Here is a 24,041-nt window from a genome sequence, read left to right on the forward strand (position 1 = left end):
GTTGAACATTTTTTCTAACTGTTAATGAAACACCTACTTTAGCTTTTTGGGCATGATGAAAGGAATCTGCTAAGAAATGCTTGCTTGGTGTGAAGCTGGTTTTGTGAAAAGAATCTAAAGTCCTTTCCCTCTATTTCTTAATCTCATTTAGCAACTTTGAAAAATTAGTTGAACTACCTGTTCAACTAGAGCATTCCTTTGGTAAAAGCCCAGGTTAGAGATTAAGGAAAGTTAAAAAGAAGAAAAACAAGGGGGCTAACTCCAGTTACTCATTCCTTCTCTAGGTCTACTTGTAAAAAACAATAACTTGGATTTAGTTGATGGTGGGGAAAAAGTCGGAAGGGAAAGAAAAATAAGTATTTCAGGAACAACCCATTTTGAAGGTTACTTATAGGATTGACAGGACTATTATTTTTATTTTGTCTTTTTACCAGAATTTTATAATCTGATCTTGCATGAATCTTTTGTATCTTCAGAAAATATGGTACATTTGTGGTTGTAGAAAGTATTTCTGTGATGGAGAAAAGGTTCTGAATAACTCTTGAGAGCCCTGAATTTTCTCTTAAAAACACAGCTTGCACTTACCCTGTTCTTGATCTCCTGAAGCATTTCTTGGTTTCCTTCATTTTCTAAGTTGAGTATTTTCATTGCCTGGTCAATTTCCCTGAAAGATAAGAGAAACTTCTTAGATCGTTCTTACCCATTTTTTGTTGTTGTTGTTCTTACCCGTTTTAAAAATTTTTTTTAGGGATCCCTGGGTGGCGCAGCGGTTTGGCACCTGCCTTTGGCCCAGGGCGCGATCCTGGAAACCCGGGATCGAATCCCACGTCGGGCTCCCGGTGCATGGAGCCTGCTTCTCCCTCTGCCTGTGTCTCTGCCTCTCTCTCTCTGTGTGTGTGACTATCATAAATAATAAATAAAAATTTAAAAAAATAAATAATTTTTTTTTTTTTTAAATTTAGAGAGTTGGGAGTGGGAAGGGCAGAGGGACAGGGAGAGAGAATCCTAAGCAGACTCCTGACCAGCAGGAGCCTGACCCAGGCTTAATCTCACGACCCTGGGATCATGACCTAAGCTGAAATCAAGAATCAGATGCTTAACCAACTGAGCTACCCAGGTGCCCCAGACCATTCTTATTCACGCCCCCCCTCCCCAAAAAAAGGTAGGGGCACCCAGTGGCTCAGGAGTTGAGTGTCTGCCTTCGGCTCAGGTCGTGATCCCGGGGTCCTGGGATCGAGTCCCATATCAGGGACTCTTCCTCTGTCTATGTCTCTGCCTCTCTCTCTCTCTGTGTCTCATGAATAAATAAATAAAATCTTTAAAAAACAACAACAAAAAAAGCCTAAGAGTGGAAAATATAGGGGTAGGAATCAGACAAAAATCCTAAATTCTATCCTGTGGTTTTGCTGAGCCTTATCTGCAAAAATGTTATGATGCTTAGCTTGTAATAGTTAAGATGATATGTTTGAAGATACTAATGGTACCATTTCTTGAACACTTATGGTGGATACTAAACATGTCATCTCTTTAATCATTACCCATAAGGCAGACTATTATCTTTTTTTTTTTTTTTTGGCAGACTATTATCTGCATTTGATACATGAAATAATGATCTCAGAAAGTTTGAGTACCTTAACTCATGTTCACATAGCTAGTGTATGCCTGAGATGGGATTCAAACTCTGGTCTCAACTGTTTTTGTTTTTTTAAGATTTTATTTATTCATGAGAGACACAGAAGGAGAAGCAGGCTTCCTGTGGGGAGCCTGATGCAGGACTCGATCCCAGGATCCTGGGATCACGGCCTGAGCCAAAGGCAGTCAACCACTGAGCCACCCAGGCACCCCGATCTTTTTTATTCTAAAGCCTGTCATCAGAATAGGCAGTTGATAAATATTAGGTGAATAAATAATGTAAAACCACCTGGGATAGAGAACAGGTATGTGAACTGCATGACCTGACTTGCCATCTAATTTAGGCCAGTTTTTCTGTTACCCACTCAAGTAGGTATGTGAATGGCACAGGTGAGCCTGTGCTTTTATAGCCATTAGGCATCCTGGAAAGGCAGGGATATATCCTGTTAACAAGGCTAGGAGAGTTAGCAGTACAAGAAGTCGTTGCAGGAATCAGGTTTAGAGCTTACTTTAGAACAGCCTCGTGATTCTCTAGGAGCAGCACATCTAGGAAGGTGTCCCTGACCCGATCCCCTTGAAGATTGAGGGCTAGGATGCTACGGCAAGCTTCTAGTCGTACACCTGGTGACTTTTCATAATGGATAGCCCAGAGCAGGAGGTCTGTCAGCTGGGGACTCACTTGGCCAATCTGACCCAAAGCTGCAGAGATTAGAAGGTAGCATGTTCCATTGTCACTTAAGATAGAGTTGGCTATATCCTAACATCCAGAAATGGCCTTATTAATAAATAATAGTAATGTAGACAGCTGCCTGCTAAATTAAGTATTGCAAATATTAAACTATTTTGTTGATACCTTCTCTTTTGTATGACAATTATCATTAGAATTTTAGGGATATGTTAGAGTAGGACATTATCTCCAAAGGATTCCTGTGGGAATGAAGAGGGAGGACCCATCCTATTCTTGCCCATTAGAATGTGAGAATACATTAATTTTCTTAAGTATCTAGGGATGAAATATAGGACAGCTAACTCAGAAGACCAGCCTACGCAGGAAAAGATAGTGGGGAAAGGAGACATAGGTACTTAACAGGTTTACCTAAGGCAAAGATGGTCAATGAGAGAAGCAATGCCAAAAGTCTTTAAAAAGAAACTCTAGGAAAGTTGCAGGGTTTTAAGTCTGCAGCAGTCTTGAATCTGGTCTTTTCCAGAGTAAAAGTATCCAATACGCTTCAGAGCAAGTTTCCAATAGCAGATCCCTACTTAGAACTTAATACTAATTCTGTTGGCAGGGATTGTCTTGTCAGCCCTTAACAAACTTGCCTTAAGTTTGATGCAAACCTAGTCTGGATCCTTAACAGAAAATTAAAAAGAAGACAATAATCTTCAGTTTCTCAGGGAAGAACTTCTGTATCATCCCTTTCCCTATACTCTACCCCCTTCCTAGAGAAAGTCTGGGGATTTATATTAACATATGGAAAGGTGTTTGAGGTGAAGAGCTGGGGCCACTCCTGTCCTACCTTGAATGGCAAATGCCTTGATTTTCCAATAAGGATCCCTCTGTATCAGATTCAAAAGGCATTCAAGTACCTGGGATGAATAAAAGAGCAGTGTTGAGTGGAGAGGATCAGAGTAAGAATGAACCAGACAGGGATGCCTGGGTGGCTCAGCAGTTAAGCGTCTTGCTTTCGGCCCAGGGCATGATCCTGGAGACCTAGGATCGAGTCCCGCATCGGGCTTCCTGCATGGAGCCTGCTTCTCCCTCTGCCTATATCTCTGCCCCCCACTCCCCTCTCTGTCTCTCATGAATAAATAAATAAAAATCTTGGGATCCCTGGGTGGCGCAGCAGTTTGGCGCCTGCCTTTGGCCCAGGGCGCGATCCTGGAGACCGGGGATCGAATCCCACATCGGGCTCCCGGTGCATGGAGCCTGCTTCTCCCTCTGCCTATGTCTCTGCCTCTCTCTCTCTCTCTCTCTCTCTCTCTGTGACTATCATAAATAAATAAAGATTAAAAAAAATGTTTAAAAAAAAATAAAAATCTTAAAAAAAAAAAAAGAATGAGCCAGACAGGGACTTTTTTTTTTTTTTTTTTAAGATTTTGTTTATTTATTCATGAGAGACACAGAGAGAGGGAGAGACACAGGCAGAGGGAGAAGCAGGCTCCATGCAGGGAGCCCGATGTGGGACTCGATCCTGGGTCTCCAGGATCACCCCCTGGGCTGAAGGCGGTGCTAAACTGCTGAGCTACCCGGGCTGCCCCACAGGGACCCCTCTTATCTCTAAAATGTGCTCTTACTGAAAAATGGGCTTCTATCAATTCTAGTGACAGCTGACCTGGAAGCTGAAGTACTAGCCTGTACACATAGTGTATTAGCTGAATTATCTCCTATCTTGATTGATTTTCCTCAGCCCACAGTTCTGTGGTCATACAGGCTTCTTTAGAACACCTCCAATCAGGTTTTCCTCTAATAACTGAGGATTATAACTCCATTTACTGGAGTTGATCCTAAAGCCCGTAATTGAGATGAGAATGGGATTCAAGGATATGCTCTAGAGTTCAGTTTGGGCTGCCTGGGAGAGCTCAGTGTGGTCCTAACTGACTGATTGATGTGGCCTATATACCCCCTCACCTTCCAGATCTTTCATTCTGTGGAAACACAGAATGGTGAGTGTAGCATACACAACAAGGGAAGCTCAGGGTAATGCCCTCTTCAGGTTAATCAGGTAAGATGGGAATGTGTTTGACTTACCATATTATCACGGATCTGTAGGGCACCTGCTGCTAAACAGGCTGCCCGGCGAACTGCCATGAAGTCATCAGAGAAGCAGTTGAGGAAGCTGGGGAGAAGCCTGGCAGTCATGAGCTTGAGCCCACCAATCAGGGAGAGAGCTTCCACACGTTCCCGGAAATTTCCTTGACTCAGTTTGACTCTGTAAGGCACAGTGTTTTTTATTTTCCCTCTTTAAACTTTTGGCATTCCCACCGCAACCACTGTGCCCTCAAAATAAAATCCAACCTCTGTAGGCTCTGCATTATCCATTCCCACCATTTGCTAGTCAGCCATGTGCCCATAAGTTTTAAGTTTCACTGGACAGAGATTTCAACTGTCTTTCTTACTTCAACCCCTATTACTAGCATATGCTGGACACTAAACTATATTGAATGACTAAATAAAGGAAACTTTAATGTACTTCTTGCTATAGTCAAGTCCTCTTCACTGCCCTCACATGTGCCATCCTTTTTTTTGTATTTGGCTCCCAGCCTGGAATATCTTTCCTTCTCTCTGCCTATATAGTCTAATCCATCCTCCGTGAATGTTGACCTTACTAATTACTAAGCATTAGTGTGTCTTGCCTATATAATCAGAATCCTGTCATACTTTTGAACTCTAAAACATTCAAAGCAGTACTTATCGCCTAGTGGGCACTCTGATTCTTTCCTTAGCCACATTGTTAGTGTCTGTAGGGACTGATAATTTTTTATTTTAAAAATAATCCTGCAGTGGGACCCAGTACAATGCTAAGCATGCAAAGTTCAACAGATGCCAGCTGACTGGATCCCAGGCTCCCTGAATACTTAAGAATAGAAAAGTTTCAGGGCACATGGGTGGCTCAGCTGGTTAGGTGTCTGCCTTTGGCTCAGGTCATGATCCCGGGGTCCTGGGATTGAGCCCCAATTGGGCTCCCTGCTCAGTGGGGATCCCTCTCCCTCTGCCCCTCCAACCCCCCACTCATGTATGCTCGCTCTTTCAAATAAAATCTTTTAAAAATATATGAAAAAGTATGGAGAAGTTTCACTGAGTTCGTGTTTACTAGGTCCTACCTGATGGTGTTATGCACCTCTTTCCCAAGGCTCATTTGCCCCAGAGCTTGGGCAGCTGCATGTCTCACTTCCTTATTCCAGTCACTCAGCATTAGTTGGATTAACTTATGTTTCATATCCTATAAATAAATATAATAATTAGCTGCCACTTATTGAATGTAAATTTTGTGCTTGGTACTGTGCCAGGTGTTCTTACCCATCAGTTAGTCCTCCTGAACAATCCAATGAGGCAGATTACCATTTACAGATGACAAAATGGAGGCATAGGTTTACTTGCCCAAAGTTAACCTGTTAAATGCTAGAGCCAGGACTCAGACCCTGTCTGTTTTCTAAGCTTATGCTTTAAGCTGCTATACTCTGTTGGGACCAACATAATCTGCACTTGAGGGCCTTAAAATTTTATGGTCCCACACTAAGGGTGATGCCCATCCCCTTTGCCTGGGTTTAGTGCTAAAAGTCCTATGTCCTGGACGAACCAGGACAGTTGGCCTATATATTAGTACTTCATTCAGAAGGGAGGAGACCAAGATTACTTCAGTTGTACTTCATGATTGTTGTAAATGTGCCCAAGCTATTCTCCCTGCCTGAAACCTCTCTTTTCCCCCCTTACCTGGTACCTAATGTTTCCGTACTCTTTGAGGATTTTGTTCAGAAAGCATCTCTGTGAATTCTCTTCTGTCCTCTGTAAGCATAGGAAATCCCCATGATGCTTTACAGTTGCCTCTGTTATAGCTAGTATAACGTTTACCAAGAAAAGACCTAGTATTTTTGCATCCCCAATGCTGGCATAGTGCCTAGCATGTAGGATGTGGTCAGAAATTGCTTACTGAATGAGTGAAGGACTGATAGACATGGTGCCTTTCTTCATTCCAGCTACCTGATGTAAAGTTCTCATCTTTGCCAGGTCAGCCCCCTGCCTGCTCTGCATGTCTTTTTACTTTCAGTTGGCCGTCCTGAGTGACAAGTGCTAAGGAGGTGAATGTGCAAATGAATCAGATATTGTTAAAATGCAGATTCTGACTGAGTTAGCCTGAGGTGAGATTCTCCCCTTCTCACAAGCTACCAGGTAATGCCTATGCTGCTGGTCAGGACTTCAGAGGAAGGGTCTGTGGCAGCTGGGGCAGAATCAACCCAGACTAAAACATCTTCAGGTGATTATACTGAATGATCAGATTTTGTCCTTTCCACTCAAAATGGGAGGATCCAAAGGTGGAGGGTGTTAACTTCTCATGGGAATGGCAGTGTTCTGGGCCATTTTGGAGGTAGTTAGTGTTAAAAGAAAATGATACGGTGGCACAGAGGAAGAAGGGGAAACCCCCATTTGAACAGCTGAAGATGATTAAAAAATAAGAACAAAAAGTAGGGTGGGGTAATTGGGTAATGGGTGTTAAGGAGGGCATGTGATGTAATGAGCACTGGGTGTGATATAAGACTGAGGAATCCCCTCTATCTCTGAAACCAAGAATACATTATATGTTGATTAATTGAATTTGAATAAAAAGAAGAAGCAGATTAAGTGAAAGCCCAAATGATGGTCAAGGTTTCCCCTGCCTGGAAGTCACTCTTCAGCTCCATCTAAGTATTGCCCAGTTGTTTGACACTCCTTCCCAGAACTCTGATAGGTTCGGCCTACATCCTCTCTTTCTCTCAGATGATTCTCATCTTTGTCTGAAAAGTTTTAAGAGTGTACTGTATGTTTATCTCTTATTCTTTAATCCTTTGTGTTTGTATTGTTATTCCAACCGTGATGTCAATATTTTTAAAGTAGGGACTGTGTTTTATACTTTATGTGCTAAATACTCAAGAATCAACATAGACATTAGTATGGTTGGATTGTTGGATAAGTCAGTGTTTCTCAAACTTATCTGAAGAAGGACCAGTTTTCAAGGATGGGGGGAGGAATGTCATTGGGTGGTTACTTATACAGTACATTCATGTTAAGGCAATGTCAAAGTACTATAAAAGTTTCTAAATTCTAGGGTTTTCGTTTGTTTGGTTTGGTTTGGTTTTGAGTTTTTTGCTTATTGTGAGTGGGTTACGATTTGTGAACTGCCATCATGCTAAGACGCAGGTGTCTTGAGTCAGAAAGAAATGTTGGCATATGAAGGTAATTCTGGGTTAGGACTAAGAATGTAAAGACGAAGATCTACTTGGTAAGAATGGGATACTAAATAGCAGCAAAAAGTGGAAGGGCTCCCTAGCCTCCTTTTGCTTATTTATTAGACTTTGTGTCCTGGAAACACAGAAGGCTTACCAAACTGACATTTCCCCCGATCTGTGAGAGAGCCCGGCAGGCCACAATCCGGTCCTTCCACTGGTAGCTATTTAGCTCCACAGCAAGCATGGTGTGTATCAAGGTCTGAGGAATGGAAAACGAAAGTGGATATTCATGATAACTTTTAGACATGCTGGAGCCTTGAAGAAGCTGTATCCTAACATGGCTGGCATTCAGCCTAAGTGATGTCACAAGTACATGAGAGACCCATCCCTAGCAAAGAAAGAATGGATTTATAAGATAGGGAGTACTCTTCTATCTGAGCCAACTAACTTTGGAATCATAAATCAGGGAACAAAATACAGATTTCATAACCTGAACAGAAAACTCCTGGGGCCTTAACTATCTTTACTCCTAAAATGATTTGCATATACCTCATCATTGTGAGTTTCACAGTTTCACATTTCTATTGAAAGTAAACACGCTTGTAGGTCTGTGCAGTTTTCAATGGTAAACTTCTGGCAGAAGCAGATTCTACATATCACAACTTGCATACACAGAAACCATCTGCAACCTACTTTTCTCATCTTTGTCTCAGGTGGCTGGTGTCCCTTTTACCTGTATACACACTTCTATACCTCAGTTTACTCACACACTTCAACACAAAAACTGTGCTTATCATCTTACTCAACCATCTGCATATTTGATTCCTTATGTGAACTGATCTCAGAGATTCAAATGTTCCCCATAACCTGGTTTCCTTCTCTGGCCCTGTAATGAACATACTGTCTTCCTGCTGAGATGGCTCAGGAGCATACAAGAGTGGCGTTCAGTGTCATCATTCTTCTTATTAAACAGCTGCTGGAGGATCCTCTTAATCACAGGGTATGTGGCAGCACCTTCTAGAGCCAAGCACTGAGCGGCAGCCCAGCTGTCCACGCTATTACCTGTCAGGTGGGGTGAAAAATAGCTATTGTCCTCCTTAAGGTTGGTACCCAAAGCTGTTACCTGCCTGGTACCTCACTTCCCTGTGCCCCCCTCAGTATAGAAGTTAGAGCCTGTATTTAAATGGATCATATCAAGGTTTTAGATATAGACTGGAAATCTTAACCTGAAACATCAAATCCTAAAAGGCTCTTGTTGGGTAAGAGCAGTTGACCCTTATGTTCTCTGGGTGAGAGAGCGTTGTTTCTTCCCCTAGGGATTTAGAAGGCTGGAGTGGAGGCTTTTTTAAGACAGATGAATTAAGTTATTGATGGTCTGTATGCAGAAGGCCAATCCAGTCAGCCAGTTGTCCCTGTCTGCTCATTTCCCCATTGCCCCCAGGAGGAAGGAGCAAGCAGTCTTTCAGAGAGTGCTCAGGTATCTCGGGACCCTAGCAGCTTTTGTGCTTGTACGCTCCAACAGTGTTTGTAGACAATGCCTGTAAACATGCAAAGATGGAAGCATGATGTATGCCAGTGGTGATTTTTTTAATTTTTAGAAAATATTCTTTAATATTGTTACATCATCTTTTTAATTAAAGATTTTATGTATTTATTTGAGAGAGTATGAGTGGGGGTGGGGCGGGGAGAGGGAGAAGCAGGCTCCCAGCAGAGTAGGGAGCCCTGTGGGGTTCAGTCCCAGGACCCTGGGATAATGACCTGAGCTGAAGGCAGGCGCTTAGCCTACAGCCATTTGGTGCCTCCTGCAGCCCAGGGTGTGATCCTGGAGACCTGGGATCAAGTCCCACGTTGGGCTTCCTGCATGGAGCCTGCTTCTTCCTCTGCCTGTGTCCCTGCCTCTCTCTCTCTCTCTGAATAAATAAATAAATCTTTAAATAAATAAATAAATAAATAAATAAATCTATGTGTGGGGCACCTGGCTGACTCAGAAGAGTATGCAACTCTCGATCTCGTAGCTGTGAGTTTGAGCCCCATATTGGGTGTAGAGATTATGTATATACATATACAAACTTTTTTTTTTTTTTTAAGTAAATCTGTGGGACACAGGGGTGGCTTAGTCAGTTAAGCATCCAGCTCTTGATTTCTTCTCAGGTTATGATCTCAGGGTTGTGAGATCAAGCCCAACATCGGGCTCTACATTGGGTATGGAGCATGCTTAAGATTCTCCCTCTCCGTCTACCCTCCACCTCTCTTTCACATGCTTGCATGTGGTCTCAAAAAATAAATTTGTGTGAAAGGGGGCGTAGTGTCTAAGCAAATGCATCCATGAAACACTTAGTTGCCCAGGTACCACTAGGTGGCAGTGTACCTATCTTGTAAAAGTACCTAGGAAGCAATATCTTATTTAATTAATTAATTTATTTATTTATTTATTTTTAAAGATTTTATTTATTTATTCATGAGAGACACAGGCAGAGGGAGAAGCAGGCTCCATGCAGGGAGCCTGACGTGGGACTCCATCCCGGGTCTCTAGGATCAGGCCCTGGACTGAAGGTGGCGCTAAACCGCTGAGCCACCGGGGCTGCCCGGAAGCAATATCTTACAAACATAAACCCAAACCTATGTAGACTTCACAGAGCATAATAATGGAGAAGAAGGGATTAGGAAATGCTGATGGTGAGGTGTTCTGCCCTTACCCCACATTCCCAGGTCAGAAGTGATAGTTACTCACCCTTTGAAACGGCAGTATGCATGATGTCCCGGGCAAGGGGATTATGCGACTGTATGGCATATTGGCATACTGCCGCTGCCATCCGCACATTGGCATTTTTGTCACAAAGAGCAGCCTCCAGAGCGGGCTGTAGAACCTCTGGCAAGTCCTGGATAGATGGGGCTTTCACAGTCTCCTCCTTGCCTACAATCAAAAGAGAACCAGGTAAGAGGGTGCTAGCCTCTGATTTTCACTGAAAGTTTCCTTCCCATAGCCACACAGTGGTTGACCTTAGTCAGTTGCTGGTGCTTACTGCTACTTAATAAAATTACGATTTAGCTGAGCCCCTGCAATGGGCACTATTTTATGGCTCACTTCTGTGCTGTGTACACCACTTTCCAATCCTTTATCACCTGGCATCTGAAGAGCTGGATTAAAGCCACAGAAGGTTTCCAGCTAGACTGGTGAGCTTCATCATTAGTTTCAGTGGTGAAAATCAACCTCTTTACCAAATATATTTTTATATTTAAAAAAAAATTTTTTTTTTTAATTTTATTTATTTATGATAGGCACACAGTGAGAGAGAGAGAAGCAGAGACATAGGCAGAGGGAGAAGCAGGCTCCATGCACCGGGAGCCGGACGTGGGATTCGATCCCGGGTCTCCAGGATCACGCCCCGGGCCAAAGGCAGGCGCCAAACTGCTGTGCCATCCAGGGATCCCTATTTTTATATTTTTAATAATAATAGCAATTATACTTAGATGGTGCTTTGCCATTTATAGTGTTTTCATATTCATTATCTTAAGTCATCCAGCCCTCATTGAAGTAGGCAAGGCAGGTATTAACTGCCTTGAAATATGTCATTCCAGGAGTCTTTTTAGATTGAAACAGACTCACAGGATTCACAGACCACACAAAGTACCGATCTTCAGAAGGATCTAGGATGCGAGCACAGTTTGCCAACAGGACAGCATCTAGCGTTCCTTTTGACAAGAGTTCTCAAGGCAATTAGTGTTCCACAGAGCCTTCTGGGGACACATGCTATGTCCCACAGGAATGAGTATGTTGTATAACAAGTCCATAGATCTAGTCCCAGGGCCCACATAGGGCCTGCCTCACTGCATTCCTGGAAGCTCAAGGGACGGTGTCTCTTTTTTTTTTTTTTTTTTAAGATTTTATTTATTTATTCATGAGAGACACAGAGAGGCAGAGACTCAGGCAGAGGGAGGAGCAGGCCCCACGCAGGGAGCCCGACATGGGACTCCATCCCAGGTCTCCAGGATCAGGCCCTGGGCCGAAGGCAGGCACCAAACCGCTGAGCCACCCAGGGATCCCGGGATGGCATCTCCTTGAGGCATTTCTATTTCCCTACAGTTTTCCCAGTCCAGATGCAATTTAACAGAGTTCATGTTTATTATAAGCATGTTGCCTATAAAGATAGTTCCTGTTCCTGTCCTTATCGGGGCAACAGGTAGGCATTTTAACTAAAGCTCAAATTCTCAAGTAGAAGGGGAAAGGGTCTGTTCACCTTTTGTCTACAATTATTCTCATTAGAGAGATAAAGAATTTGAAGCTCAGGCTGACTTCCCAAGTAGTGGCAGAGCTGGATCCTGTGACTAAGTTTTTAGGATTTCTAATCTGCCTATCTTATTGCTGTGAGCTGCTATGCCATTTGTTAAGAACAGGCTAGATGGGAATAGGGATATTTTATGGGAATATGTAGAAGTCAAGTATTTCAAGAAATAATGAGTAAGATAGTTTTCTTGGGGAAGGTATGGGGAAGAAACAAGACAAAGACAAGTCAAAATCTAGACACTGAAGAGATGTGAAAGGGAGCACATGGAAGGCATAATTCCGGGGGCAGACAAGAATTCTTTGTATGTGAAGACCTGGGGATAAGATTATAATACCTACCTACTGTTGCTACCTACTGAAGGTTTTCTCTGTGCCAGGCACCCCAAATACACCATCCATTTGATACTCAGGGGAATAAGTAGTTATAATAAAAAATGTAGGGCAGCCCTGGTGGCGCAGCGGTTTGGCGCCGCCTGCAGCCTGGGGTGTGATCCTGGAGACCCTGGATCGAGTCCCACGTCGGGCTCCCTACATGGAGCCTGCTTCTCCTTCTGCCTGTGTCTCTGCCTCTCTCTGTCTATGAATAAATAAATAAATAATCTAAAAAAAAAAAACCAAAAATAAAAATGTAAATGGGGGGGAATAAAAATGTATATGGGGGGAGCACCTGGCTGGCTCAGTCTGGAGAACAAGTGACTCTTGATCTCAGGGTCATGAGTTCAAGCCCCATGTTGGGTGTAGAACTTAATGTAAAAGGGAAAAAAAATGTATATGTGTGGAAGTACATAGCAGGGACAATGAACCAAGTCTAGGTGCTGGGGCCAGGAAAATTCAGAGGAGGTGAAAGCTGATAACTGAAGTTAATAGAAGTTAATCAGGTAAAGAGAAATGAAGAGTTTTCTAGCAGACGGGGCAGCAGATTTGAAAACTTGTAGCAAAAATACACATGTCTCGAACTCAGTAGCTAAGAAATAAATGAAGCTTTAAAAACGTGACAAGGGCAGCCCCGGTGGCGCAGTGGTTTGGCGCCGCCTGCAGCCTGGGGTGTGATCCTGGGGTCCCAGGATCGAGTCCCACATCGGGCTCCCTGCATGGAGCCTGCTTCTCCCTCTGCCTGTGTCTCTGCCTCTTTCTCTCTGTGTCTATGAATAAATAAATTAATTAATTAAATAAAAAATAAAAACGTGACAAGTTTATAGAAGTAAAATTAGTCCCTGCCATTAAGGAGTTTCTTATCTAGTAGGAATGGCAGGAAAGTAAATGACAATTAGGATAGAATGATATAAGGGCAGAATAATATTAGGGTGCTACTGGCAGCAGAGAGGGGAAAAGCATCAGCCCAGGATTCACATAAAAGGTGGTATCTGAGGGCATTTGAGAAAAAAGTCAGTTGGTTTTATGTCCTTTTAATAGTACTTGGATAGCTTCTATCATTTGGGTCCTGTATCTTGTTAAACTCAGATTACAGCTGTAGATGGGAAATTTTCCTTTTTAACTACTTACTGCTAGTTTAAAAAAAAAAAAAAAGCTATTGACATTTCTAAAGATTATTAGAAAAAAATGGCTAAGTCCTTAAGTTCATTTTGTAAAGCTAGCAAAAACTAAAACTTAACAAAAATAAACTCATTTCACTTAGAAATTTGGTAGAATATTCTAAAATATCAAATCAGACTCAGTGGAGTAATAAAAGAGTAATAATATATCATGATCTATTAGATTCTAAGAAATTGGCAACAAATTCATATCCACAAATTAAAGGGAAAAACTAGAAAATGGCTGATAAAATTCAACACATTTTTATAATAAGTAGAAAAGTCTACATGTACGTTGGCTTATATTTCCAAAAGCATCAAGGAAGATGTAAAATGCCAAACTAAACATTGGTTACCCTGGGGAGTGGCATGGGTGCGACTGGGAATTTTAGGAGAAGAGAATTATTCCTTTTTATATTCCTCTGTTGACTGATGAATACATAAAGAGGGAAACAGAATCAGTAGAATCTATTTATTTGGTTATGGGAAGAGGAAAGGTTTGTCTAGGATGACTCAGGGCCCTGACTCAGAAACTAGATGGATTGTGGTGGGGCTACTGAATGAAGTTTGGAGCTTGGGTAGGAGTCTATGGTCAGGGTGATAAGTTTGAGTTTCAGGTGTGCTGTCAAAAGAAGGGCTAAACTAAAAGGGAAAAAAGTGTGTGTGTGTGTGTGTGTGTATATATATATATATATATATATATATACATATATATATGTATTGTGTACACACTGTATATTACTTTGGTCTTTTACAAATGGGATCTCTCAGGGTGGAACAATGCAAACTTGCTTGAAGCTGCTGGGCAAACGAAAGGTAATGAAATATAGTGCAAAAAGCACTGGACTAGAAGTCAGGAATTTTAATTTCATCTCTATTGTTAATAAGCTTGTATATTCCGGCTAGTCTCTGGGCCTTGGTTTCCATGTTTGTAAAAAAAATATCTTGGATAAGCTCGAAGGTCCACATCAGTTATCATTGTCTATGGCTGTGTAAGTTGCTTATCTTCTCATGCAGTTAAGTTCAGGATCTCACCTGAGTCCCCCTGGCTGGTGGCATTCCGGGGCTGTTCTAAAGCAGCTGTGGCACATGTGATGATGGCTTGGATCCGAACATCATCATGCATGTCTACCAAGCCCCGCATCAGGCCCTCTATTGTCTCATGATGCCACTCAATGACTTTGCCGCAGGGAGTGAAATGAGAAGAAAACCATCTGATTAGAGTTAGTCTCCTTCCTCCTAGCACAATTCAAGCAGAACATTAGCTCAGAAGAATAAAGGGCCCCAGAGAAATGGGGTCTTTTGGGAAGTTATTTCTCTGAAAATCCATGTACCCTGTTGGTTAGTTCCCAGACACCTCCCCCCTCCCAGTCCTATCTTAGTCTCTCTTTGCTTAAATAACTCTTCATTGTTACCATCTGGAAAATAAAAGGGGTGTGTATGTGTGTGATAAAACAGTGATTAAGGGTAGTTTGTTGTCAAACTTACTTGGTTTGGAATCACAGTTATTAGCTGTGTGACCTTGGATAAGTTAGTTAACCTCTCTGAGCTTAGTACTGCTCATTTATAAAATAGGAATGGTCTTAGAACCTACCATATTTAGAGTATTAAATGAGTTAACTAGACAAAGTATTTAACAAAATGGCAAGATAGCAGACTCAGCTGTTAACAATTGTGGTTATCGTTAGGTTGCCTTTGAGGTCTCTTCCATCTGGCTTTCAAGGTCTTCTCATTTCATTACTAACTTCTCTCTTTGTAGGTGTCAAGCTCTTATTTCAGAGTTCCTACTAGAAGGTTTTACTCAGAAAATCTTTCAACCCTTTTTTGTTTACCTGATCTCATATATGTAATGGATTGTTTGTCCTGTACTAATTAAACTAGTCTCCTGTTCTACAAGCCAGCAGCCCTGAGTCCTCGGATCTTATAGCTTTGGACAATTGTCCCCCTCACTCTGCCCCAAGCATTCAGCCTTCTACTCCCATATTGCCAAAGGCAGGGCATATATATGAGAATCCCAACTCCACATAAGCATTTTGGAGAGGCATTGTTTACACCACAGCCAACTACAATTCCTTTTGATCACTACATTTCCCTTGCTTGGACAGCATGTTTCATCCCTCCCTTGATGCATCATTTATTGAGGGTAAAATCTCAGGGGTTGTAAGACTGAGTCCCTGTCTGGGAAGAATCCTCAATGTAGTGCCTATATACAAATTCCTGATGTAAAACCTGCCTGTGCAAAAAGACCTCCAGATGCATCAACTATTATGATGTGAAAGGCTCTTCTCTAGTGACCCTTTGATGACGCAACCAGATTTGTATGTTTTGCAAGAAAGGGATGGATTTTCATAGAGAAACACTAATTCAAGGTGAGCCCCTCCTCCCTCCAATGTATACCAATGTCTCTGGCTCCACCCTGGCCCCTTCACTCACTCAGAGCCCAGGCAGTCTTCCATTCCTCCAGCATCCTCTGCAGGGCCCCCAGTTCCCAAGTCCCATTCTCCTTCAGTGATTCTTCCTGCTTCTTCAGTCTCCTGGTCTTACTGGCATCCTTCTCACTCAGCTGGAACAGCAGATCCTTGGCTGGGGTGGGCAGAGCCGTCCAGCGTGGGGCTCCTTTCACAGGCCTGTAGGCTGTGCAGCAGGACAGTGTGAGATAGTCTTACCCCACTGCCCTAGGCCCTGTGTTCCCAGCTAGCATTACATCCTGCTCCTGACCAACACCAAGGCAAAATAATACTTGAAAACAAACTTTCCCATGATTATACAAGGAACTAAGTACGAGTCCCACAGGGAGTTAGGAAAGGTCCTAATGAGACATAATAAAGCCATGATTTTTTTTAGGGGGGGGGGGGATTGAGATATATACAAAAATTTTCATACATTTAATCTTTAAGAAGAAAATTTGTTTATATGTAATAAGGTTTTGCTCAAAATTCAGTATCTGATATATTGCAATTTAGAGTATAATTGTCCATTCCTAGTTTATTAGGATTTCTTTCTTTTTTTTTTAAGTTTATATATTTATTGGGGTACCTGGGTGGCTCAGTCAGTTAAGTATCTGACTCTTGATTTCAGCTCATGTTCTGATCTCAGGGTCCTGGGATCAAGCCCCACATTGGGCTCCATGCTCAGCAGGGAGTCTGCTTGAGGATTCTCTCTCCTTCTCCCTCTGCTCGTGTGCTTTCTCTCTCTCTAAAATAAATCTTTTTTTTTTTTTTAAGCTTACTTATTTATTTGTAAGTAATTTCTACAGCCAATATGGCAATATGGGGCTCAAACTCATGACACCAAGATCAAGAGTCGCATGTTCTTTTTTTTTTTTTTTTTTTTTTTAAGATTTATTTATTTATTCATTCAGAGAGAGCAAAGAGAGAGGCAGAGACACAGGCAGAGGGAGAAGCAGGCTCCATGCCAGAAGCCTGATGTGGGACTCGATCCTGGGTCTCCAGGATCACACCCTGGGCTACAGGCGGCGCTAAACCGCTGCGCTACCAGGGCTGCCCAAGAGTCGCATGTTCTGATTGAACCAACCAGGTGCTGACATTTTTATGTTTATTTTTAACGTTTTTAATGAGCCAACCAGGTGCTGAGCTTTTTATTTTTATTTTTAAGGTTTTTAATTTGAGAGGAGGAATACTGCTACAAGCTGCTAATTTTAGAAGATTTTAGCATCTCTGAGTTTTTCCTCATTATGACAACAGCTGGAGATTTGAGGACAGAAGAACATATTATAAAAAAACAGTTATAGTTGTTATATAAAAACCAGTTATAGTTATGTTTTCTAGACTTTGTGATATCCCTGGTATCAGATTCAGAAAGCCTCTTTCTAAGAAGAGTGGTTGTGTGCAAAAGGCAAAAGATATAAAAACATTTCCAAATTACCAAATTCATGATCTGCTTGCTACATTGCTTATCAGTCTAATGCTCTAATCTGTCACTATCAAAGATTTGTGTTTCTGGGGCACCTGGGTGGCTCAGTGGTTGAGCATCTGCCTTCAGCTCAGGTCATAATCCCAGGGTCCTGGGATCGAGTCCCACATTGGGCTCCCTGCAGGGAGACTGCTTCTCTCTCTGCCTGTGTCTCTGCCTCTCTCTCTATCTCTCATAAATAAATAAAATCTTAAAAAAGAAAGATTTGTGTTTCTTTTTTTTTTTTTAAGATTTTATTTATTCATGAGAGACACATCTCTCCTCTTAGTCTGCTTGAAATCCCCTCCCCCCCCCCCCCCCCCCCCACGGAATTGAGAAGTGGTTGTAGTAGTCTAGTCCTTTTCCTCCTGTATCCCCCTGCTCAGGGAGTTAAAAAGGATGTGGTAAGAAAGCTTTGAATCTCTGGTATTTAACCTGTGTGGGAATAAACATGCACAACTGCCAACATTAATTTTACTTTCGGTCCTTTGAGTCCTAGGCAGGTAGAACACATCCAGTAACCACATTCCACATTAAGAGTCCCCTGAAGGGAGCACACAGACAACCCTTTGGCTTTCTCTAGGATAAAAGGCACAGAATATTTTATTGACAGAAACAAATGGTGCCTTTGACTCTGCACCATAAGACCTGTGCTTAGTATCAAACTGTCATGATCTGGGTATGCTAAAGAGTTTTATATCACAGCTTGGGGGAAATTAAGGCTTAAAAAGCAAGAAGTACACTTTGTGCCTTAAGAATTTTCATCATCTTAAAGAAATTATCACCTAAGTTTTCCAATTCAATCAAAATGGAGAGTTAAAAAAAAAAAAAATTCACCCACACCTCCTAACTCCAGGAATTTTCCCCCTTTTTTTCTTCCTTTTTAGGTTCTTTCATACCTGGTATTTCCTGGGATGAGACAATGAATGAAATAGTTATAAGAAGGTGTTTCTATGTTACTATTCTGACTTTATATCTCCCAGATCACTTTCAAATATTTACTTATTTTTTAAAGATTATATATTTATTTATTTGACAGAGAGAAGAGAGCACAAACAGGGAGGAGCAGAGGGACAGGGAGAACCATACTCCTCACTGAGCAGAGAGCCTGACATGGGGCTCCATCCCAGGACCCCGGGATCAGACTTGAGCTGAAGGCAGATGCTTAACCAACTGAGACACAGGTGCCCCTATTTATTATTTTTTAATTAAGCTCCACATCCAACGTGGGGCTTGAACTCCTAACCCTGAGATCAAGTCATATATTCCAACTGAGCCAGCTAGGCACCCCCAATTTCAAATTCTATCATCTATCTATCTGTCTACTTATCTATTTATAGATTGTATTTATTTACTTATGAGAGAGGCAGAGATACAGACAGAGGGAGAAGCCGGCTCCCTGGAGGGAGCCCGATGCAGGACTTGAACCTGGACCAGGATCATGCCTTGAGCCAAAGGCAGATGCTCAACCACTGATCTACCCAGGCGTCCCTCAAATACTATTTTATTTTATTTTATTTTATTTTATTTTTTATATATATATATGTTTTTATTTATTTTATTTTATTTTTTTAATTTTTATTTATTTATGATAGTCACACAGAGAGAGAAAGAGGCAGAGACACAGGCAGAGGGAGAAGCAGGCTCCATGCACCAGGAGCCCGACGTGGGATTCAATCCCGGGTCTCCAGGATCGCGCCCCGGGCCAAAGGCAGGCGCCAAACCACTGCGCCACCCAGGGATCCCTCAAATACTATTTTAAAAAGAAGTTTGGGGATGCCTGGGTGGCTCAGCTTATTAAGCATCTGCCTTCGGCTCAGGGCATGATCCTGGAGTCCCAGGATCGAGTCCCACATCAGGCTCCCTGCTTCTCCCTCTGCCTATGTCTCTGCTTCTCTCTTTCTGTGTGTGTCTCATGAATAAATAAAATCTTTAAAAATAAAAATAAATAAGTTTGGGGCATCCCTGGGTGGCTTAGCGGTTGAGGGTCTGCCTTTAGCTCAGGGCGTGATACCGGAGTCCCAGGATTGAGTCCCACATCGGGCTTCCTGCATGGAGCCTACTACTCCCTCTGCCTGTATCTCTGCCCCTCTCTCTCTCTCTCTCTCTCTCTCTGTGTCTCTCATGAATAAATAAATAAAATATTTTAAAAATATAAATTAATTTAAAAAAGTTGGGCGCACCTGTGTGGCTCAGTCAGTTAGGCATCTACCTTCAGCTCACGTCGTGATCTTTGGTTCCTGCGATTGAACTCCACCTGGGATCAAGTCTGCTTCTCCCTCCCCTCCCCACCACTCGTGGTTCTCTCTCAAATGAATAAATAAAATCTTTTAAAAAATTAAAAAGTTTGGGAAAGATTCTACAGCTTATGTTTGTTATATGTTCTTTGTTCTGGAGAAAAGAGGGAGGCATCTAGCACACTGGTGGAAAAGTGTCTGTGAAGCCAGTGAGATAGGTGGTGAGGCATCTGAATTCAGCCTGGGGTGGGAGGGTGTGTAGCACCTTGTGAGGTAGAATTCACATATTATAAAATTCATCCTTTAAAAATGTATACAGGGGATCCCTGGGTGGCGCAGCGGTTTGGCGCCTGCCTTTGGCCCAGGGCGCGATCCTGGAAACCCAGGATCGAGTCCCACGTTGGGCTCCCGGTGCATGGAGCCTGCTTCTCCCTCTGCCTGTTTCTCTGCCTCTCTCTCTCTCTCTGTGACTATCATCAATAAATAAATAAATTTAAAAAAAATAAAAATAAAAATAAAAATGTATACAATTCAGTGGTTTTTTTTTTAATTTTTATTTATTTATTGATGATAGTCACACAGAGAGAGAGAGAGAGAGAGAGAGAGGCAGAGACACAGGCAGAGGGAGAAGCAGGCTCCATGCACCGGGAGCCCAACGTGGGACTCGATCCTGGGTTTCCAGGATCGCGCCCTGGGCCAAAGGCAGGCGCCAAACCGCTGCGCCACCCAGGGATCCTGTATTCGGTGGTTTTTAGCATATTCAGAGTTGTACAACTATTGCAGTGTCTTAATTTTAGGATATTTTTATCACCCCAAAAAGAAACCCTGTGCCAATCCCTCTCTTCCCCCAGTGAGAACTTTGTGTCATTGTGGATTTGCCTATTCTCAGAGGAGAGGACATATACAGTACAGTTGCCTTGTGGGGAAGGTGGTATACTAATAATTCCTTGAGTTTGAGCACTTAATGGTTTATAAAATGCATTCACAAGATCACCTAAGTATCAATAAATATAACAAAATCAACAAGTATTCCCGAAGTGCCTTGCCATAGGAATGATTAGTGTCTCAGCCCTAATGAAGCAGCAGAAGCCCTAGAAGGTGACTTGCCTAGACCCAATCCAAGACTTTGCTAGGGTGCTTTCTCCACTACTACCATTAGTTTCTGCACACCAGGGGGCCCACTGGAACAATGACCCTGCAAAGAAAAGTCATGGGACATGGAAGCATAGTCTCTTGGAGAGTGGGCACTTTTTGTTTTATAAGCTCATTTCTTGGCCATCTTCCTTCCCTCCATCTTTTTCCCCCCTCCCTTCCCTTTATCTCTCTTACAGAATTAAGATGATATAGTTATGAAACAGAAATTTAAAACAGAGGATGACCCTAGTACCTGTGGCAGGTATGGCCTGAGAATGGAATGGGAGGATAGAACTCGCCCAAAGGGACAAGGATCAAGGGTCTGATGTACTTTTCCTGGAAAAAGAGATGGGACTTGTCTCATTGGTAATTACCAGCCCTAAATCTCATGGTTACACCTAACCTAAGTTTGATCTGATTTCAATTGAATGGATGTTCCACAAAGGCTCTTCCTAGTTATAGTTAGTGTTTGATAATTTTAGTTAGTAGGAAGGGACTCCTCTACAAACTGATGATGTCCATAAGGGGCCTCTGTGCTCAGCAGGGAGTCTGAGATCCTCTCCTCCTCCCTCTGCACCTCCTCCCCAGGTTGTGCATATACTCACATGCACATGCTTGTGCTCTCTCTGAAATAAATAGAAAAAGAAAGGAAGGAAGGAAGGAAGAAAGAAAAAGAGCAGGTGCCATGTGGAGCTTGATCTCACAACTCTGATACCATGACTTGAGCCAAAATCAGGAGTTCAGCACTTAACAATCTGAGCCGCCCAGGTGTCCCAGAAGTGTAGCTATTTCTTTAAGGAGCTTGTTTTATAAGCTGGACATCATCAGACCCTCGATCCTTGTCCCTTTGGGCTAAAAATCACTGAATTGTATACATTTTTTTTTTTTTTTGTATACATTTTTAAAGGATGAATTTTATAATATGTGCTTCCTATTACGTGCTTCCTGCTTACGTGCTTCGGGAACTGGCTGGGAAGTCCACCTTTCTGGGGTTTCAGGGAAGACTTTAGACAGCTGCTTCTTGTACCGATTGAAGTTTTCCAGGAAAATGTGGTCTCTCTTTGCACCAATCTGGTGGATGACCTGGACTTGATCTGTGAACAGACATATAAGGAGTCCCTAGTACCACACTCCTTCCTCTCTTGCTGGGTTTTCAGTCATCAGGATCAGACCCAATTTCCTTCTGCCTTAACTCTTTAGCACCTAAGACTCATGATTACCATGATGTGGGGGCATCCTTTGAAGGTGACTGTTGCTTGGAAATAGGAGCCAGTGGTCTCATAGAGGCTTAGAAACCAAGGCAGAACCTGTCTTAACTGACAGGCATTGTCCCCTATGAAAAACTAAGTCCTAATAAAAGAGTATCTAATTCATTTCTTATCAGTCATAACTAACTTCATCTGAATAATTTTGTTAAACATTTAAGACAACTTTCATTTGACAGTTTGGAAACAAGATGGGGGCAAGGAAGGATAAACAGTTTGGAACATGTAGACCTAGATCATGTATCTTACAAGCCGGGGCTTCTAAAGGATAGCAAGATGGAAGGGGAAGGTAGTAGATATTTTATTGAGCATTGGGCAAGAAACATTACAGATGCTTTCCTGTCCTTGAAGTGAATTTTTGTTACTATTGTTTTACAAATAAGGCTCAGAGGGATTATATAGTTTGCTCATATTAGTAGGGAGGGGCTAAGCCAGGATCCTCCAGATTCCAAAACCTATGATTTTTTTCTTTAACCCCTCAATGGGGGATTATCTCAAAGGAAGAGAAAGGAGAAGAGCAGACAGAGAAGAGGTGTTCTCCAAGCCAAATCCTATTTGCTTTACAACCCCACACTCCATAACCTCCTTCATAAGATAAAGGGATAGAGCCAGGGGAAGAGGGAAAATAGTTCCTCCTCTCACCAGATACCTGCCTGCCCTCTGCCAAAACAACCTTCCTGTGCTAGTCACTAGGGGATGTTGCTATGAACACCTTGGTCATCTACGGCCCCTTATCCACACTCATGACTGGTTCATTCCCCCGCTGCCTTCCACCTCCCTGTTCCATGTCCACCACAGGCCCCAGCATAGCACCCCAGCTCTATTACCAAAGTATATCTCCTGTTCATAGGTGTTGGCTGTGGAGTAAGCAAACTTTCCAGCTCGAGGATTCACCTGTCGGAAGTAGCTCTGCTTTGGGGACTGGTGGACGTTCTTTCCTTTGATATCCTCAGCAGTCTTATTGTTGCCAGGCATAGTTTCAGTTGTCTGCACTTGTGGCAAGTAATTGGGCAGTCTTAGCAAGAGGGAGAGGGAGAAGAGGGAAAGATAGGAGATGGACCTCCTGACTTCCATCAGACTCACAGCTCACCCCTCTCTAAGCTCACCTCATATACCCGTGAGCATCTGGGAAACACCTCTGTTTATCTATTGGCCTTGCTCCCAGAGTGCCAAATGAATATTCAGGCCTGCCAGAAGGGCCTGTCTGCAACCACCTTCTTCCCTTTAGGGAGACACTCCTGCAACCACTGGAGAGCACGATAGAGGGGCCAGGCTTCCAGCATTACCCCCCCTTTTTTTTTTTAACATGGTGCCCTTAGAGGTTGCATGGACTTGGGAAAGTGAATCAATTCCTACATTACTTCACTTCATCATGTGTGTGGTTATTTACTGTATGTCAACCCCAGTGAACATTCCATAAGCTCATTAAAGGGTCCACATCTCTCGTTTAGGTTGTATTCCCAGCACTTTGCAGAGTACCTGGCAAGTAGCAGGAATGCGGTTTATGTTTGTCCAATAAATAAATGAATAAATGGATTCCCACTCAACCTTTATTTCCCTTTTGTGGATGAGATGTTATAATAGTTCTGGTCTTCCCTCTAGCTATAAGTGAGAAGGAAGCAATGTGAGAAATTTACAATAATCAACCCTCAGGCGGTTTAGCATTCTGTCCTGCTGCCAGTCTTTTTTTTTTTTTTTTAAGATTTTATTTAATTATTCATGAGAGATACACAGAGAGAAGCAGAGACAGAGGCAGAAGGAGAAGCAGTCTCCTCGCAGGGAGCCCAATGTGGGACTCGATCCCGGGAACAGGATATGCCATGAGCTAAGGGCAGACGCTCAACTGCTGAGCCACCCAGGTGTCCCGCCAGTCAGTTTTTGAATCAGTGACACATTAGCTTCTCATTCGAAGTGAGACAAGACCAACCCTCAGTGCCTTGAGGTCTCTGCCTTCTCAATGTCAATATGGATACATTTCTGAGAGTGCCTGAATAGTAACTGGATCAGCAAAATAGCTTAGTCTGCTAGGAGAGGCCAAGAACCTATCCCTTAAAAGGTAGTGGTTCGGGATCCCTGGGTGGCGCAGCGGTTTAGCGCCTGCCTTTGGCCCAGGGCATGATCC

At 42.6% G+C, this 24,041-nt stretch overlaps 2 protein-coding genes across 3 annotated transcripts in view; one reads left to right on the forward strand and one right to left on the reverse strand.

The window, feature by feature from the left end:
* The window catches only part of HEATR4 (HEAT repeat containing 4), a 43,815-nt gene that overhangs the window by 18,425 nt on the left and 1,349 nt on the right, over positions 1 to 24,041 (reverse strand). The window contains exons 2-13 of the mRNA XM_026008551.2: positions 22,747 to 22,934; positions 21,608 to 21,748; positions 15,805 to 16,005; positions 14,407 to 14,550; positions 10,286 to 10,447; positions 8,456 to 8,616; positions 7,709 to 7,813; positions 5,455 to 5,573; positions 4,382 to 4,562; positions 3,150 to 3,219; positions 2,142 to 2,331; positions 586 to 664 (exon numbers count right to left, since the gene is read on the reverse strand). Coding sequence (XP_025864336.1) covers positions 586 to 664; positions 2,142 to 2,331; positions 3,150 to 3,219; positions 4,382 to 4,562; positions 5,455 to 5,573; positions 7,709 to 7,813; positions 8,456 to 8,616; positions 10,286 to 10,447; positions 14,407 to 14,550; positions 15,805 to 16,005; positions 21,608 to 21,748; positions 22,747 to 22,934 — 1,741 coding nt within the window. The remainder of the gene's footprint in view (positions 1 to 585; positions 665 to 2,141; positions 2,332 to 3,149; positions 3,220 to 4,381; positions 4,563 to 5,454; positions 5,574 to 7,708; positions 7,814 to 8,455; positions 8,617 to 10,285; positions 10,448 to 14,406; positions 14,551 to 15,804; positions 16,006 to 21,607; positions 21,749 to 22,746; positions 22,935 to 24,041) is intronic.
* Positions 1 to 24,041, forward strand: part of RIOX1 (ribosomal oxygenase 1) — a 37,782-nt gene that overhangs the window by 4,436 nt on the left and 9,305 nt on the right. The window lies entirely within an intron of this gene.

The sequence above is a fragment of the Vulpes vulpes genome, chromosome 6 (genome assembly GCF_048418805.1).
Source record: "Vulpes vulpes isolate BD-2025 chromosome 6, VulVul3, whole genome shotgun sequence".
In the NCBI taxonomy this organism is placed as follows: domain Eukaryota; kingdom Metazoa; phylum Chordata; class Mammalia; order Carnivora; family Canidae; genus Vulpes; species Vulpes vulpes.